The 19818-nt window shown below is 35.1% G+C and overlaps 1 protein-coding gene across 2 annotated transcripts in view; it reads left to right on the top strand.

Annotated features, from left to right (window-relative positions):
• Window positions 1-19818, top strand: part of LOC139174666 (mucin-5B-like) — a 75899-nt gene that overhangs the window by 2675 nt on the left and 53406 nt on the right. For both annotated transcript variants that reach the window (XM_070765180.1, XM_070765171.1), the window contains exons 3-17: window positions 1134-1395; window positions 3202-3316; window positions 5249-5339; window positions 8306-8415; window positions 8874-9087; window positions 11002-11127; window positions 12243-12360; window positions 13225-13363; window positions 14032-14142; window positions 15129-15198; window positions 16882-17019; window positions 17105-17269; window positions 17651-17745; window positions 19003-19129; window positions 19243-19495. In XM_070765180.1, coding sequence (XP_070621281.1) covers window positions 1134-1395; window positions 3202-3316; window positions 5249-5339; window positions 8306-8415; window positions 8874-9087; window positions 11002-11127; window positions 12243-12360; window positions 13225-13363; window positions 14032-14142; window positions 15129-15198; window positions 16882-17019; window positions 17105-17269; window positions 17651-17745; window positions 19003-19129; window positions 19243-19495 — 2134 coding nt within the window. The remainder of the gene's footprint in view (window positions 1-1133; window positions 1396-3201; window positions 3317-5248; window positions 5340-8305; window positions 8416-8873; window positions 9088-11001; window positions 11128-12242; window positions 12361-13224; window positions 13364-14031; window positions 14143-15128; window positions 15199-16881; window positions 17020-17104; window positions 17270-17650; window positions 17746-19002; window positions 19130-19242; window positions 19496-19818) is intronic.

Raw genomic sequence — 19818 nt, 5'->3', positions numbered from 1 at the left:
TAACTTGAGTAAAATGTATTAAAGAAAGAATAGAAGAGAAAATATAGGAATAAAATATATCTATGAGAGAATAGCAGAAAAGATATAGTGATAGAAGAGAAGATATATGATATATCGGGGAGGCTATAGGACTGTTATATATATATATATCCATATGAACTAATGCTTTAGCTCAGAGGTCTCCAACCTTGGCAACCATATGTATACATTTTTACATTATTTGAGAACATTTTTGTCTGTATACTTTACTTCATATACTGTACACTTCATAAGAAAAGAAAAGATCCAAAAATGAAAAAAGAAGAAAAAAACATAGAAATATCTGATTTCAGTTAAAAAGATAAACATGTCAGTTATTGATCTTTTTGAACGTTTCATTTTACTTCACTTAGTTAGCTATTTCTTTGTTTTAACCAATTGTAGAATTTATCCCATACCATATAATAATCCATTTCCTATTTCCCTTCTAATATTTTGGTCAACATATCCATGTCGGCACATTTTATAACTTTTTAAATTATCATTTCTTTTCTTGGTGTGTCCTTGCTTTTCCATAATCGGGCATATGTTATCCTAGCCGCGGTTAGAATATGGGTAATCAAGTATTTATCTTCTTTTTTATATTCTTTGTTTAAAATCCCTAATAAGAAAAATTCTGGCTTTTTCTCTAATTTCCTCCTTTAGAATTTCTGTTCACCATTTCCCTATCGTATTCCAATAGGTTCTTGTTTTGGTGCACGTCCACCATAAATGGAAGAAGGATCCTTTTTCTTTTTTACATTTCCAACACAATGGTGATACATTTGTAAACATTTTTGAAATTCTCTTGGGTGCTAAGTGCAATCTTGCATTGGTTTTCTTTAAATGCATTTAACCTGGTAATTTGCCAATTAAAGGACCATACTTTTCCCCATTTATCTAATTCAATCGAATATCCAAAGTTTTTTGCCCAGTTCTATGTCAAGAACACAAAAGAAGGAATCAAAATGGGGAAACAGCCAAATGTTGCAAAGTTCTTTCCTGTCTAAATGTTTAAGTTTGATGCCCCTATATTTATTTATTTATTTACCCACCCCAAACAAAATGTAATAATGGTGTATGTATTAATATGAAATCCTCTTGGGTTTTCACAGCCCTTCACTCCGCTCATAATGGACAGGTCTGCAGTACATGGGGTGCCTATCACTTCAAGACATTTGATGGTGACATCTTTACTTTTCCTGGCGGTTGCAATTACATATTTGCCACTCATTGTTCTCAACCCTTTGAGGACTTCAACATACAATTTAGACGCCAAGCAGTGGGGAACACCTCCACAATTAGTTATGTCACCGTGGTACTGGATGGAACAAATTTTAAAATGGAAAAGGATCAAATTTTGGTAAATGACAAACGGTAAGTCCTCTGCTCTGAATAGTTACGTTTTGTGGAGATTCTCATCTAGAATTCATAACATACTCTGAATTTTGTATTTCTCAAAATGTTGATATAGAAGCCTATGTCTACAGACATAGGTATCGACAAGAGAGGATACGAGACGAGAAATCACACAGTACATTGTGAGACAAACTCAGCTTTTACATATTTGTATACAACACTAGACCATAAATGCAAAAGGACAGAAAGAGTATTGTGATAACACATATGCACATTCAGTCATTATCATGCGGAGAGGGGCGGCATACAAATTTGATTAATAAAATCAATAAAATAAAAATAATAAAAATAAATTAACAACTATCCCCAAACGTGCCTGAAGATGCAGATGTTTGTAATGTCAAAACACTTGCAGATGAGTACAAGATTTGAGGACATCCTAAGTGGCATTATTTCAAACATTCATAATGAAGACAAGTTAGATGTTTAGGATCAGTTTCTGTTGCTTCTAACTTCTGGGACATGAGTAAAGAAACAAGCAAAATACCATGATAACATGATATGTACTACACACATATGGAAGAAAAACAGCCCAAATACTTACATCATCTCATTAGATTACCTTTTGTTTTTAATATAGGAAGGGTTGCAGTCCTTAGGTGAGTTAATAGCTATGTGACCAAAGAATCTGAAGAGGCTAGATAAAGACTAGAAGAAATTATACTCCAGAAACTGTTCTTTAACCAGTAGGAGATGACAAGAACAATATTGTGGTATTATATAGATTAGGAAAGGAATAGGAAGTTTTCTTCAGGTTTCATATATTTGCTTCTTCATTTTGTTGAGTTGTTTAGAACAATACAACAGTCTGTAAAAAAATAAGTCTAATAATTTGAACATTCTATAGGCATTCATAGTTATTGATTTATCTCCTTGCAGAAAACAACAAACAGCCAGTTTCAGCACAGGTTGATTAGCAGAAGAAACTAAAATTCTATCTTGCCTCTCTCTGCCAGCAATTTGCCTCCATGCAGCTTTAGTTTCACTTTCATTTTAGCATATGGGCTTGCCTGCAGCTTCAATCAATCAGCTGAGAGTCCGGAGGCATATAATCAGTGGCTTGTGCTGATCACGCTTTGGGCTGCTTGCTGCAAAAAAGCAAATTGCTGAGAGGCAGAGACCAAAGGATAGGGATGGCAGTTACTTTCGGTGTATAAGATGCACCCACGTTTTCACCCTCCTGGGGTGTGTGTGTGTAAAAAGCTGCATCTTATATTCTGAAAAATATTGTAGTATTTTTTCTTCACTCAATTTGTCATGTTTCCCCATGAGTTTATTATCAAATCTCTCACTGCACTATTTTATTGTTTTTCTAGTCATTCATGATTCAGTATTATCACAGCACTCACATTAAACTATAGTTCTAAAAACATTGCAAGTCCCAATAAATAGTGACTTATTGAAGGGGCATTCCTGCCTCTTCAAAATAGCCAGTGACCTATCAGAAATAGCCGGGAGCACTTAATGTAATATGAAAAAATATGCTTAGAAAGTAGGAAGTAGAACAGAAATTGAGCCTATCTGGAACTAGTGGATAGATCTAAAGACAACGGTGGCTATTTCAACTATTATTTGCCTGTTCTGCTCATATCTTTTATATTAACAATAATACCAAACATCAACAAGATACCAATACCTCTCTTGCAAAAAGAAGAAGGAGAAGCCATACTTAAATAAATACTAAAATTCCAGCCAAAAAAAGGGGGGAGGGTAATGTAGAAATATTGTGACATAAATGACACCCTTTATTTCTAATGCATTCAGGATTCAGTTACCTTACAATGGACCTGGATTTGAAATAGAGAATTTTCTCAACTATACTAAAGTGAATAGTAAAATTGGCTTAACCCTATTGTGGAATAAAAAAGACAGTCTGATGGTAAGTATATAATGATGTAGAACTGATAAATGTGAGCTGTAACAAAATAGGGATGAATAAAGGGAAGGTAGCTTCAAATGCCTGCTTCTTCCAAAATATTTTGTGCCATTCTTAGTTTTCTGTTTTTGTCTTTAGCACACTTCCTGCATTCTGTGATTTCACTCTCACTTTTAGAGCTCACATCCCACAACTGAATTTAAGCTATCTTTATGCTTGATTCAGAGTTCTAAAAACCTCAGCCAAATGGACAATAATCATATTGCACAACCATTGAAAATTACATTAGCTGCTTACTAGGGCAAGGCTTTGATTATGACACATAATTAAGGCCACATGTTACTTATATCATAGATCATCCCTCTCAATACAGATATGATCGCTAAAATTCAAACGTCAAGTTTATTGGCAAGGAGATCCTCTCAGAAGTGGCAGTTAGATACTGTAATGTTCTCCCTTGGTGCTTCAGGGATCTTCTCTTCATCAGAGCAATTGAATAGAATAGAGTAGAATAGCATTCTTTGTTGGCAAAGTGTGATTGGACACACAAGAAATTTATCTTAGCTCATATGCTCTCAGTGTATATAAAAGAAAATATAGATTTGTCAAGAAACGTATGGTACAACCCTTAATTATTGTCATAGGGGTCAAATAAGCAATGAAGAAAGATGGCTAAGCTGTAATCATAACTTTATATCTAAGCTAAAGTCTAATATATCAAGCAAAGAGATGATTTAATTAAGAATTTATTAATAAATTAACAAATTCTTAATTCTTAATCAAATTAAGAATTAATAAATTTGCAAACCAAGGTAATATAATAATTAAATTAAGACTTCAACTGGGGATTCCGGGGTTTAATGATGGCTGAGGCCATCATTCTTCCTCTCTGGTTGATCTATCTTACAAATCGTTGTGATGGGATAAGCTTAAGGAATGATCCTCTATATAACAGCTTGAGTTCTCAGAGGAAAAAGTAGGGTATAACTGCAATAAAATAAGACTTTGAGCAGCAACACCAGTACCAAAGTAATAATTGTTCCTACTTTAAATTTATCAGATTAGCTGTAAAGACAAGGAATGTTCTTTCAAATGCTCTTATTTACAGCTGTATCAGGGATGGGTTCTGGTTTTCTTCACTGACAGTTCGCTTAGTGATGTGCCGTGTAGGCACCAGCTTACTTTGCATGCTCTTCACACATGCACAGTGCTAAAACAAAGCTTTTGCACATGTACCGAAGCAAAATACAAGGTGGTGGCACTTATGGCACCACTGAAAGAACTTGTTCGGGGATATGGCAGGTCTGGGCCACTGTTGGTTCTAGTGACCCAGGCTGCCAAGTTACTACCGGTTCTATAGAAAAGGTCTGAACTGGAAGGAACCCATCTCTAAGCTGTATGTAACTATTATGTTGCCAGTAATAGTCCTAGATAATAGTCCTTTATTTAAAAACCCTTTCACACTGAAGTAAGCTACCCAGCATGTTCTAACTTGACATTTTATTTCTATTTTTAAAGATGAAAGCACATCTAGACTATATGTTTACCATATACATCTAGACTATATGTTTACCATATGATCTCAAATTGTCATTGTCTGGTAATTTATTAGTTTCGTAGATTGCAACCTTACTTGCAAATTTGGGGTTTTGGGGTGTTTTTCTCCTCAAAAATACAGAAATGATAAGGGAAACAAAGATGATGCTTTTGTTAGGACTAATGCAATGAAAATTAGGTTGTTATGAATAATATTGAGTCTGTGACTCACAAAGGAAATCCCAATTTTCTATCCAATAAATTCACTCTGGATTTTTGGAACACAACTTTGATACACTATTTTGTTTTATCTAGTGTAGGTATTGTCTTGAATGTCCAATATTTATTAGGGAGAGTTGATCTTTTACATGTTATCAACCTTCTCATATGCAATTTCAGCTGGAACTTGATAAAAAATATGCCAACCAGACCTGTGGACTTTGTGGAGATTTTAACGGCATTCCAAAGTATAAAGAATTTTATTTTGAGAGTAAGTATATAAAAAAGGGCTTATTGGATTTAATTATCACAGTTTACCCCTCTTGAATTCAATGAATGCTACAGAAACATGCTGTAGCTTTTTATAATCCCGATTTTTCAATATGGTGGAATAGCAAAGTAAAAAAACCTTTTTTCCTCAATATTTAGATAATTAGTATTAACAACCTGGTAATTTTGCCTCATATCTGTCATTCTTCACTTTTTACATCTTTGGACATTGGATGAATATTAGGTTCCATATTCATCAAAACAAAGTCATTTTCAAACTTTAAATGCTCTCAAGCTTAGAATTAGTACTATAATCATCTTGTTCTCTGACTTAAGATCAAATCTTTTGTCATTTCAAAATAATATGTAGATCTGTTATTATTTTATGTTTGAAAGATGTGACTGTATGACATTTGGGACTAAAATAAGGTGTTTTTTACTCTTATCAGGGTCAAAAATTGTACTGAAAAGTTAAACAAAAACAAACCCAAAAATCCTATATTATCCAGTAGCAAAGTATTTCTACAATAATATCAAGAAAAACTACACAATGTTTATGTAATTACCAGGAATTAACCTTAACTCAAGGGTGTCTTTTCATTTTTTCCATCCCACCTTATTAAATCACTTCGTAATCCACAGAGAGACAGATTAATTTATTTATTTTGTTTGTTTGTTTTGTCAAGTACGTATCGTATTGGTGGTATACAAAGATATAATAATATTCATATACTGTACATGATACTAGTAAGAGAGAAACATTAGGACAGGGAATGGAAGGCACATTTATGCCCACCCCTTACTGACATCTTAGGAATCGGGAGAGGTCAACAGTGGATAGTCTAAGGATAAAGTTTGCAGGGTTAGGTGATGATACTACAGAATCTGGTAGTGAGTTCTATACATCAACTACTCAATTACTAAAGTATTTCCTGTAGTCGAGTTTAGAGTGGTTTACTTTAAGTTTGTATCTGTGTGCTCATGTGTTGTTGTGGTTGAAGCTGAAGTAATCGTTGTTGTGGTTGAAGCTGAAGTAATCATTGACAGGAAGAATGTTGTAGCAGATGTTTTTATGGGCTATACTTAGATCGTGTTTAAGGCGATGTAATTCTAAGTTTTCTAAACTTAGGATTGTAAGTCTAGTTCTGAGAAGGTTTTATGTTGGCATGAATGTCAGGAGAGAGGGGTGTTTATGCATATGTTTTGGGAGTGTTTGGGAGTGCAGAAATTCTGGAAAGATGAAATTAATAGGATGTTATACAAAAAATGGGTGATTACAAAGGAGATGACAGTATTAGTAATGAGTGATATAGGTGAATTCAGAGAAATTAAGGAAGCAGCTATAGAAAGTGACCAAGTAGTAATAGTCTTAGGTTGGAAGAATGCAACAAAGTAGACAATACAAAATTGGTACCGGTACATGGTGGAACACATTCAGTTTGAAATTATGGATACAAAAATAAATACAATTCATGAATTTTTTTTTAAAACTGATGGGAAGACAGGACAGGGTTAGAGGTTTTATGGTTAGTAGAATTCAAGACAAAACTATAAAGAATAAATTGGAATCACTCTATAATTTGTAAACATGATAATGTTCTTGGTTTAAAATAATATAAATCAGTACACCCTCATTTTGGTGGAGGGGTCCGAATGAATAATGTTGGGTGGTGGGAGCACATATCACTGTGCACTTGTCTTTTGGCATGGGGGATTTGGGGGATTTGAGACACCTTTCCCCCAGGCTTATTATAATTTATGTTTGGTATGTATGTGCTGTTTGGTTTTTAATTATGATAGGGTTTTTTGGGGGGGGGGTTAATATTAGATTTGTGCCAATATAATATTGTTTTTATCGTTGTTGTGAGCCGCCCCGAGTCTTCGGAAAGGGGTGGCATACAAATCTAATAAATTATTATTATTATTATTATTATTATTATTATTATTATTATTATTATCATCATTATTATTATCATTATTATTTTGTGTAGTGTGTATCTGTTGTTATTATTAAAAACTAATAAAAATATTTTTAAGAGACAGATTCTGAGAAGTCTACATCAATATAATTTCATATGAAAAAAATATATTCTCTGTCATGTATGAAAGTTGAGGTGCTACAAACAGGAAAGAGCTTTTTATCTTATTGGGGATTGGATTTAGATTATTTTTGCTTTTCTGAAAGCCACACAGATCTTTAAATCTTGACCAACTTTCATAGCTAATTTGACATGGCTTTCCTGAAAGAGGTACTATTAACTATTAACTAAGGAGAAAAGTTCTGACGGTTAGAACCATAGTTCCCTCTAAGCTGAGCATCATCAACTCAGAGTTTTCCAAACCTGTCCAGAAGCCGAGAGGGAAAGCGTGAGAGGGAAGAGAGAGAGAGGAAGAGAGGAAGAGAGAGAAACAGATAGAAAAAAGAGAGGAAGGAAAAGAGAAAGAAAAAGAATGGGAGTAAGGAAGAGAGAAAGAAAATCAAAATCTAGTTTGAAACTAGCTCAACTATTTAAGTGGCATTTTGATATTGATAGAGTTGCCCTATTATGAGCTCACTGTTATAGACACACAGTACAGTATTTTATTTTGAAATTCTCTGAGGCAAAACAGGGTGGGTTTTTTATTTGTTTGTTTGTTTATTTGTTATTTCTGTGCCGCCCAGTCCCGAAGGGACTGCCACTCAGACACTATACTTTTCCGCCCACCCCCCAAAAAAATTAGAGGGAACACTGGTTAGAACAATTAATCAGTGGAACGGTTTGCCTCCAGAAGTTGTGAATGTTCCAACGCTGGAAATTTTTAAGATGTTGGATAACCATCTGTCTGAAGTAGTGTAGGGTCTCCTGTCCAAGCAGGGGGTTGGACCAGAAGATTTCTAAGGTCTCTTCCAACTCTGTTGTTGTTGTTGTTGTTGTTGTTGTTGTTGTTGTTACTTACAAATCTCTATTATGACTTTATTTTTTGAAGATATCCCCATAACGGACTTCCAGTTTGGGAATCAATGGAAGATGAATGATCCAACAGAAGATTGTGAGGACCCTATACCTCCTCCTCAGAACAATTGCACTGATGAACATGTGAGAGTTTTCTTTCTTGTTCTTCTATTTTACATTGCAAAAGGATTCTAGAGTCTTACATTTTAAATTTATTATTTTAAATTTATTGCCATTCCAAAGCAATAAGAGGCAAAAATCAGTCCAGATGTTATGAATGAGAAGAAGAGAGTAAAGACACCTCTGCCTTAATATTTCATAGAGTACATTGTAGATGCTAATAGTAGCGTGCTCAGTCTGAAAAATAAACAAGTCAGCAATAAACAACAATTACCATGTATTGATGTTGTTTTAGGGTCTGACATCTTAGGTTGGAATCCAACTTTGGAGGAAGGGCTTATGTTACTGTGTAAACTACAATGATCTAATCTATGATGTAAGCAAGAAAAACTAGGGCTTTCTTTTTAAAGGGAAAGCCCCCCCCCCCCATTTTAGAAGGAAATTGTTTCATAAAATCTTTTGCCTTTTGTTTTTCCATCTAGGATATTTGTCGGAAAATATTAACTGGTTCTACATTTTATGAATGTAATGATATTGTCGGTGTGAATAGCTACATTGAGGCTTGTGTAGATGATTTGTGTCTCTGTGATAAAGTTGAAAAATCCTCCTGTCTCTGTGACACTTTCACTGAATATTCTCGACAATGTGCTCATTCTGGTGGTCGACCTCAAAACTGGAGAAGTCCAGAACTATGCCGTAAGTTTAAACTTCTGCCAAATAAGTGACCAAAGTAACTTGAGTCTAATCTCTCCTTCTAGACCACGGGTGTTAAACTCACGGCATAACTTTACTGTCATGTGACGTTTCACAAAATTTTTCCCTTCATGGAGCTGTGTTAGGTGTGACCTGCATGTCACATCCGGCCTGCAGGCCGCCAGTTTCACACCCCTGCTCTAGACTTATCAGGATTCTTGATTCAGATTCATTTTCTAGTTGAAAGTATAGAAATGAAAAATTGCTGCCAAAACAAGAAATATATGAGTGAATAGTTTTCTACTTGCAACAGAAAACAATAAATAAAAATTACATTATAAATAAAATACTTCATTTCGCGGATCCCTGTACTTGTTATAGAGTTACAAACAGCTTGAAGGATCAGAGAAGATACAAGCCTTACCTTCCCAGATAATACAGTAGTACCTCTAGATACGAGTTGCTCTACATGTGAGTATTTCAAGATACGAGCCACGAGGGGAGAGACATTTCTGTTCTAGTCCCAAGCTCAAATTCGGGATACGAGCCGAGAGTCCACTAGGTGGCGGAAGAATCCTTGCTTATCTCGGAGGGGAAAAACAACGTCTAAAGTTATTTGTTCGAGATACGAGTTGCCTCGACATACAAGCTCCCTTCTGGAACGAATTATGCTTGTATCTAGGGGTACTACTGTACACAGTTCAAAGGAATTGGGAAAGTTGCAATGACTACAAAGTTAATCATTCTTCAAAAATACTAAAACATATTAGCACTATTCTTGAAGCAATGAGATGAAGAAAGCAACTGGATGAACCATTCATTGGATGTGTGCTTGTGTGTGGCAAGTGTTGTTTTTTCTGCTCAGTTGTTCAGTTAAGATGACAAACAGCTGAACTGGGTTATCAATCACTGAGGAATCATGTTCTTGTTTATATTGTCTCTGCTTTCAATAAGTCTTGAACAATGAAGCATTGAAGGAGAAGAAGAGAAAAACTCAGAACAGATATTCTCTCTCTCTCTCTCCATAAAAAAATAATAATGGATGTATATAAATTATTTGGCTAGATTGGCAAGCATTATTTACTATAAATAAAGATCATGAAATATATGCAAAAATAACAAGAGACAGGTGGTGGGATGTGCTGTGTAGCCACTTTAATTTGAAAATGATTTCTGAAACATCAAAACAATGAATTATGAATGGCAGTTGCTACTTGGAGTTGCATCATGTATTACTGCAATGTGTTGTACTTGAGGACACCTTCGGAATCTATCCAAATGCTAATACTCTAGTTTATAAAATGTAGTGGCTCACCTGTTATCTGACACATGCCCCCAGTAAACATTACACCAGTGTTGTGACCCCTGCATTGGCTTCACGTAGGTTTCCAAGCTCAAATTGGAGTGCTGGTTTTGCTGTATTAAGACCTATATTTTTGGCACTGACATATTCTCAGGATTCCATTCTCCAACCTTGATTGATTGTATCAAGTGAAACTATATTGGTTCTTCCCATAAAGTAAGGAGGACTGAAACACTGAGATGCTATTTTTCCATTCCAGCATCAAGCCATCTTCTGGCAGACATCAGGCCAATCCTTTTTTTTTTTTCAAATGATGACCAAGCTCATCCACAGAGTTTTTGTAGTACGAGCGATTGATTGCTATGTGGATTTTTCCTGTTTATTGATTTTGGTTGGGATATTATGTTGATGTTGATGATTAAAGTTATCCTGTTATCATGGAGGTCTTATCTCATGTATCTGTGTTAACTGCTGAGAGTCCTTTCAAATTATGGCATTTTGCAAATTTAATGAAGAACATGATATATATGACTGATAATGATTTTCTGTCAGGCTTATTTTATGCACAACATGCTGCGCGGAGAACTGACCTGGTCTTATGGTTCTTATTTCAGCAATATCATGCTCTTTGGGTATGCAATATCACGAATGTGGATCACCTTGTGCAAATACTTGTACTAATTCTGAAAGATCTCATGTCTGTGAAGATCACTGCGTAGACGGCTGCTTTTGTCCACCAGGTGAGATGCCATCTTCAGCATAAATTATTCTGTTACCATGGATGGGAAGGAAATGTGAAGATATGGAGCTAAGTATGTGTATTGTACTACTGTCCTATAAACACAATAGGGTAATTCTTTGTCAAGTGGACCGGGTGTCCCCACTCGACCACCTTCAATTTCAATGAAACTTTGCACATATATTAGGATATGGACCTAAAATTTTGCATACCTCAATTTTATACTACAGTATAAGGAATATATGTGCAAGGTTTCATTGAAATTGAAAGTAGTTTAGTGGGGACACCTGGTCCACTTGACAAAGAATGACCCGATATTAAAATAGTATTGTCTAGAATAGAATAGAATAGAATAGAATAGAATAGAATTTGTATTGGCCAAGTGTGATTGGACACACAAGGAATTTGTCTTGGTGCATATGCTCTCAGTGTACATAAAAGAAAAAGATACATTTGTCAAGAATCATGTGGTACAACACTTAATGATTGTCATAGGAGTCAAATAAGCAATGAAGAAACAATCAATATTAATAAAAATCTTAGGATACAAAGCAACAAGTTACAGTCATACAATCTTAAGTGGGAGGAAAAGGATGATAGGGATGATGAGAAGAACTAGTAGAATAGAAGTGCAGATTTAGTAAAAAGTCTGACAGTGTTGAGGGAAATATTTGTTTAGTAGAGTGATAGCATTTGGGGGAAAAACTGTTCTTGTGTCTAGTTGTCTTGGTGTGCAGTGCTCTGCAGCGACGTTTTGAGAGTAGGAGTTGAAACAGTTTATGTCTAGGACGGGAGGGGTCAGTAAATATTGTTCCCGCCCTCTTTTTGTCTCGTGCAGTATACAGGTCCTCAATGGAAGGTAGGTTGGCAGCAATTGTTTTTTGGGTAGTTCTGATTATCCTCTGAAGTCTGTTTCGGTCCTGTTGGGTTGGGTTATCTTCTACAGTGTTTCCCAACCTTGGCAACTTGAAGAATGCTGGCTGGGGAATTCTGGTCTACTATATATACTCCCTTTAGTACTTTCTAAAACATTGGTATAGAATAACTCCAATGAAAATGAAATGAAACTGTTCTGGCACATGTTGAAAATATATTATAATTTATTTTTCCCCATAGGAACTGTTTTGGATGACATCAATGGCAATGCCTGCATCCCCTTTGAGCAATGTTCCTGCATTTATAATGGAGAATCCTATGCTCCAGGGATGACATATTCAGCTCCATGCCGATCCTGGTAATTAATATTTTTTTTTGTACATTCAACCAATGGTTTTTGCAGGAATTTATTTTTTATTGGTGAGGTCAATATTTTTTATTTGTAATTCTTTACTTTGGGCTCTGATCTAAAATTGATTTAAGCTTTCAGATGGCATATATTACTTCTGGCTATTAATAGACTTCAGACTCATTCAAAAGGAAGATTCTGCTGGATTTTTTAAACAAGTTAGGTAACTAAAGAATAGCAGTTAACCAACGAGCATATTGTTAATCTGAAACTCTTTAGGAAAAAGAAGAAAATAGAATTCCATCTTTTGCAGGTATTGTTCACTCCGACTGACAAAAGCTTCACAAGATTAGAGACAAAGACTTCCACACACTTGCACTATTACCTCTTCTGGTAATTGTTCCAAATGTACAGTGGGAGACAATATGTTTATTAGCTGATAACATTCAGAAATCTCAAAATCAAAATATCGTTCAATCATGGTTGCAGTAAGAAAACATTAAGTACTATCATATTGTTCCATGCTGTAAGATAAGCTGTATATTTTTCTCTTTAATATTTTAGTGTATAATTTCACATTAATGTTTGATATTATATTTGGTCTGGTAGCATAAATAAATAAACCTCCATGTAAACACTTGCTGCTTCCATGTAAACACTACTTGTTTCCAGGAAACGAAGCTATGATCATGTAGTAGATCATGCCTACCATATTTTTTGAATTACAAGATAATATTGATTGACACAATCAAACTAAGTATCCATATTTATGTCTTCAGAATTGGGATTCAATTGATACCATAGCAAAATAATACAAGTAAAGTACTTTTTCTTCAAAGTTAAATCCCTAATTTTATATTCTCTTTCCTCCAGTATTTGCAGTGGTGGTGAGTGGAATTGCACAGAGCTTCCTTGTCGTGGTATTTGCTCAGTAGAAGGAGGGTCACATATTTCTACCTATGATGAAGTGTGGTATAATTTCCATGGAAAGTGTAATTATATTCTAACTAAGGCAAGTCATCTAAAATTTCACATTAGCAAAAATGTTTAAGTACACAGCCTAAACCTGAGCTTTTATTTCTGTAATTATAAAATTACATTTATTGTTCGCGATATCAGTCCATTGCTATAAATATCAAATCACATGGTTTATTCAGTTTCCATTTTTAGATTTTATTTATATCTTGCATCTTTTCTTATAAAATGGTAGTTTACTATTACATTTGTACATTAAAAAGAGGATCTCTTGAGCGATGGAGAAGAACTTCACCAAGCTATTGCTTTCTTTCCAGGAGATATAAATGATAACCATTTTAAATTGATTAAATCAGTTATTATATTAGTTTGATCTACAAAACAGACAGAACTCTCTATGTGGCTCAATAAAGTGGCTTGATAATGAAAACATAATTAAGCTAACTAAAAATAGACCGAACAATTCAGAAAATGCTCTAACATAATCTGGCTCTTCACCTCTATTCTAATAAGATTGGTTCAATGTTTAATATTATGAAAAAGAAAATAAATGAGCATTTTTCCAACTGAGCTGGACTCAAATTATTCCCTTTTTTGCAAAGTCAACCAAATTACTTATAGAAGTTATCCCAAAATATTTTTAAAGCAGCATCATTGAAATATGTCTGTTGTGTTATTATCTTTTTCCTGATCTCTCTCCCTCAGATTTGTGAAGAAGAAACCTTTACTGTTCTTGGAGAAGTTGGGCCATGTGGCTTCACAGAGTTTGAGACTTGCTTAAAAATGGTGGCTCTTACCATCAATGGAGGAGAAACGGTAAGACCCATAATGAATCAGAATGGCTCAGGTGCCATGGAGTTCAGAATCTGCAATCATTAGGCTTGCCTACTAATCTAAAAATATCTTTTGTCACATATCTAATTAGCAGAATTCACTTCTTTTTCTATATTTAAACAAGATTTTCACTGTTAGACATAAAATGAAGGAGCTTTGAAATTTTGGATTACAGGAGTTTAATTTCCTTTTCCTCTTAAGTAACAGTTCAGTTAAATTCCTGTCAACAACTAAATCAAATGAAATTTCTTTAGATATGAATTGATGAGAGGTGAAAATTTTACTTAGTACTTGTAATGTCCCTCCCTTCTTACCTTTCCTTTGTTCTTCTTCCTTCCCATATAATTCATTTATATTTACAAACATATCCACATTTATGTATGATATGTATATCATTAATATGTAGCTGTTAATGTACTATTGAGAAAAACAAAATGAAACATTAAGAGGAATTGGACATTGTTCAATCCTGCTCACAGAGCATTCTTCAAGAAAGAGAAAAACATTTTCTAATAGTTTATATCACTCTGTAAAAACCTACCTGAAGAGTAGTAGATGCCCAAAAGAATTGTTCATGAGAGCAGGAATTTGCATCTGATAGGATGAATGGTAGCTGTTTAATCAACACTACCCTGTAAGCCTTTCCAGAAGCTGCAAACTGTGTCTTTCCTCTACTGTAATGAAAAGATTGGAGAGAGTTAGATATTAATTGCTTTGAATCACACACACACAGTGAACATATCTTAGAATTATTTCTTTAGATATTCATCTCCAGATTAGTTGTTACAGAATTTTGACATCTTGTACCCTTTCTGTATATTTATTGAATGACCAGCCTTTCCACACAAAGGGTGGATTTTTTCAAGAGAGAGGGGGGGAAGAGGGGGGGGAGAGATTTCATATTTCTATTTATCAGTTTCTAAGATCATGAACATTTCGATTATTTCTTCTTTGTTTTTACTCACCAGTATGCTGCAATTTTCCGTGAAGGCAAAGTAATTGTTAATGGAATGATTACTCAGCTGCCTATCTCAGTAGGTATGTAGCTCATTAGAAATATCTGACTGTGCAGAAAGAAGAGTTTTAAATCTTACATGTACTCAGCATATCAAATTTGGTTTGGTATTAAACTGACAACTGAGCTTGCAGTTCTGGAAAAGGAATTCCTTTTGGAGATCTCAGCTGTACAGATTAGTGTAATCAACTGATTAAGGAACCTGCTTCAATAAGTATTTTTTAAAAAACTGTACTTCATAGAATTCGCAATTTGTTTCCAATCACAGTTCAAATTCTTGATAAGATTTTGCTGAGCTTTTGATGGAGTATTATTTGTCAGGTCAATGAGTTTTCGGAGAGGGGCGGCATATAAATCCAATAAACGAAACAAATGAATGAAATCTGCTGAAAAATTCATATTATTTTTTTGTTAGTGTCACTACAAATTCCTCAAAGATTGGTAAAGCAATGGTATAGGTAATCTAACCTACATCTTTAACAGTTTCAGTCCACCAGTAAGCTAGTGAAAAATTTGGATATTTTTTTTTAACCTCCCTACCAGAGAAATACAGTGGTAACTCCTGTGCAACCTTTATCCACTTGAGTGATTTGGGAACCGGAGTAAAATCCTTCTACTTTAAGTAGGTCTTAAGTTACACTGGTGAATAGGGTCACTATGAGCGGCCATATAAATTTGCTTATTAAGTAAATAAAATAGATAACAAATAAAACCAATCGGAATCTTAAAGTAAAAAAGTTATTTTTTAAAAAAAGTTATTGCTGATCAACTTTTCAATTCAATTCAATTCAATTTATTAGATTTGTATGCCGCCTCTCTCCGAAGACTCAGTTTACTTGACTTGTAGCATGTGAGTCAAGAGTAAACGCCCCTATGCTACTATAGCTTTATTATAGCAGCAGCTGCAACAGAGAACCAAACTTTAGAAAGTTGTGGAAAGGAACTTTTGCTTTAGGCTGGCTGCTATACCTGCATAAATGTAAATTTTGATGCTTTAACTTTGTAAATTGCATTAAGGTTTTCAAAAGTATGCCCTGTAAGTTCTGCTCACAAAAAGAAAGATATTTGTTGGTTGTTTTCTTACCATGGGAAAGTGGGGCGAAGTTTAAAAAGAACAAACCAGTTAGACAGTAGGATGCTTTATTAATTTTGGGTCCAAATCAGCGGTGGGTTGCTTCTGGTTTGGCCTGGTGCTGTAAACCGATAGCAGTGGTGGCAGGAGGCTCCGCCACCCACTTGGGATCCTTCTGTGCATGAACAGAAGCATCATACATGCTCATGAGTGAACTGGTAGTGACAGGGTTTAGAACCCAACACTGCTCCAAATAGAATAGTTGGCCATTACTATTGCCAAAACGGGGAAAAAAGAATAACCAGAAAAAGGGTATTTAATGCTGGCTTTGTTCTGGCCAGTTTATAGGGAGACAAAGAGCTGGAGGCAACTATGTAAAACAACATGCTAGATTCTTAACTAATTTAGTGAAATATGCTGTGTGTATCATATCATTGGGATGACAATTGAACACATGGTAAAAGTAATTATGCCAGGTAGGTTGTTTTTGATTTTTTTTTTTATCAAGCTCTGTACCATATTGCCAATTCACCAATGTGGTAGTAGCAAACGACTACCCAAAATTTAGCTCTTCCTCTCCTGAAGAACTGCAAGTACTGATATATTCAGAATGGCATTTATTCTTTCCCCATAGCTAATGTAACAATCTTCCAGCCTTCACATTCCTTCATCGTTATGGAAACAAATTTTGGCCTTCAGATCGTGGTCCAGGTTTTACCTTTGCTACAGGTGTTCATTTATCTGGATTCATCTTTCAAAGGGAGAATGTGTGGTAAGGGATATTTCAAAATTCTATGCCTTCAAAGAGTCCATTTTGTTATTTTGCCATCATTCACATTATAAAATTTCTTTTAAAGGCCTCTGTGGCAACTTTAATCATAACCAGAGAGATGACTTCAGAACCCTAAATGGATTGATAGAAGGAACAGCAAGTGCATTTGCTAATACTTGGAAAACGCAAGCTTCCTGCGACAACATTAAACAGCATTTTAATGATCCTTGCACAGTGAGCACTGAAAATGGTGAGCAGAATTACTCCAAAATAGCCATTCTTTAAAACAATTCTCAATTTCTTCTACATAGCTTTTAACGGAAAACTCAATAGAAATCTTACAAATGAGGAAGGGGAATAAAAGCAATGCATTAATAACAAGAGTGAAAAATCAGAAAATGTTCAAATTAAGATCTTAATTTAATTTAAACAAAGTTTGAGAAAGATTTAAGTTTATGAGATAAATGGACTCAGGTTTGTTCCACTCTTTTTCAGATGTAGGTATAGTTGTCTATTATTAGCATGCTAATAATGTGAAGATTGAAGCTACACATGTAATCTGTGATTAAATTTGCCACGTATCTCCATAAAAATGGTCCAAAATGATATAGATGTTTACTTCTCTTTTTAGAAAAATATGCACGTCATTGGTGTGGACTCCTGACTGATGCTGAAGGACCTTTTGCTAAATGCCATCCCATAGTGAATCCAAAAGCTTATCATACGGTATTATGATCATTCATTTTAATTAACAACATTGCCTGAAAATACGTTAACAATGGTGGGAAGTCAGAATCATCCTTTAGGGGAGGGGTGAGCAAATGTTACTTGTGGCCGGAATCTGGTCAGTTTCAGTAGACTGTTATTGCAGAAAGTTCTGTAAACATCACCACCCCCACCCTGGTGGATCTTCCTGAAGAAAAACAAACTGAATTTCATTCACAGAACTGGATTTTCAATGTCATGTGTAGTGATGGGCGAACTGAGCCCGCACAATTCGGGTCCACACCAAATTTTGCGGTGTTCAGTATGCCGAACACGAACACGAAATTTTTCCAAAGTTCAGGCAAAGTTCGGGGTTGTGTTCGGCGTTCGGAGCTTTGACGCCACTGGCAGATTGCTAAGGATGCCAAGGTGATCACTTCCTGGATTCCATGGAATCCAGGAAGTGATCACCTTGGCATCCTTAGCAACCTTCTGGTGATGTCAAAGCTCCGCCCCCCGGAATCTCTTCATGGGAGGGATTCCCAGTTCGGGTTCGGTTCGGGTTCGGCCAAATTTTGCGTAAAATTCGGCCGAACTTGCTGAACCCGAACACTGTTGGGTTCGCCCATCACTGGTCATGTGTTATAACTTTAACCTTAAACTGTCTACTATAGACCACAGCACATTCCTGTAAGGGGCCATGCATAAGTGCACTAGGGTGCCTACTGTCCCTGTTCTATTGTCCCCATTTAGTTGTATTCATTTATTATGCTTATACTTACATCTGTTTATACTTATATATTTATAATAATAATTTATAATTAATAATAATAATTTATTAGATTTGAATGCTTATACTTATACTTATTTTCTCATACATGCTTGACAAAATAAATAAATAAAATAAATAAATATTGCCAAAATGATGAGAAAGCACATCACGCTACTAAAAAAGCCTGACACACCCTGTTCAAAGTACTACTTGGGTGAAATGCACTTCAGGAGTTTGACAGACTAAAAAGGATTGCTCCCGAAATCTGATTGGATATAAAATTTCGATTTAGTGGTAGGATAGCAGTAGCCAGAGTGCTTAGACTTATCTACCACTCCATAGTGCTTTACTGCACTCTCTGAGAAGTTTACAGAGTCACCATGCTGCCCCCAACAATCTGGGTCCTCATTTTACTGACCTTGGAAGGTTAGAAGGCTGAGTCAACCTTGTAGCAAGAAATGACATGGAAAGTATTATTTGATTAAGAATATGTTTCCCTTTTCTAGAACTGCATGTTTGATACCTGTGCTTGTAAGATAAGTGAGAAGTGCATGTGTGCTGCCCTCTCGTCCTATGTCAGAGCATGCAGAACCAAAGGAATTGAATTTGAAGGATGGAGAGTCAACGCTTGTTGTGAGTAATCTGATAAAACCATTCAGCAAGGAATTCTAGACTGAGACTTGAGATCAGCAGGTAATCAATACACAATATAAATAACTATTATTATTTCTTTTTCTTCCTTCAAGCCAAATATACTACTTGTCCCACATCCCTGAATTATAGCTATGAAATTAGCTCTTGTCAACCCACTTGCCGATCACTGAGTGAACCTGATATTACCTGCAACATCAAATTTGTCCCAGTTGATGGTTGTACATGTGGAGCTGGAACTTACATGGATGAATCTGAAATATGTGTGTCTGCTAACAAATGTCCCTGCTATTACAAAGGAACAGCCTTGCCCCCTGGTGAAGTTTACCATGAGTCTGGAGTTAAGTGGTAAGAGGATTTAAGTTACAAATTAAGCATGGTTATCAAGAATTGATTGAATAGTGTCAGTCTAGAATGTTTTCATTTGGTCCCAAGTATTTTTGCTATAAGTAAATAATGGCACTGTTTAAAATCATAAAGTTTGGAAAACTAAGATTTATTACATTTACAAGTTTATCCATAAATGTTAAATATTTAATCTTATATCCAAATTATGTTAGCTATTCTGCCTTGGAAGTATTTTTTAGCATAGAATTGATCATTTGAAACTTCTCAACTAAAAAAAAAAGTTTTAGAAATTCTCAGGACACAGTAATCATTCTCTCTTTTTT

This window comes from Erythrolamprus reginae, chromosome 1 (genome assembly GCF_031021105.1).
Source record: "Erythrolamprus reginae isolate rEryReg1 chromosome 1, rEryReg1.hap1, whole genome shotgun sequence".
In the NCBI taxonomy this organism is placed as follows: Eukaryota; Metazoa; Chordata; class Lepidosauria; order Squamata; family Dipsadidae; genus Erythrolamprus; species Erythrolamprus reginae.
The sequence above is the reverse complement of the archived record's forward strand: the minus strand, read 5'-3'. Positions and strand labels throughout refer to the sequence as shown.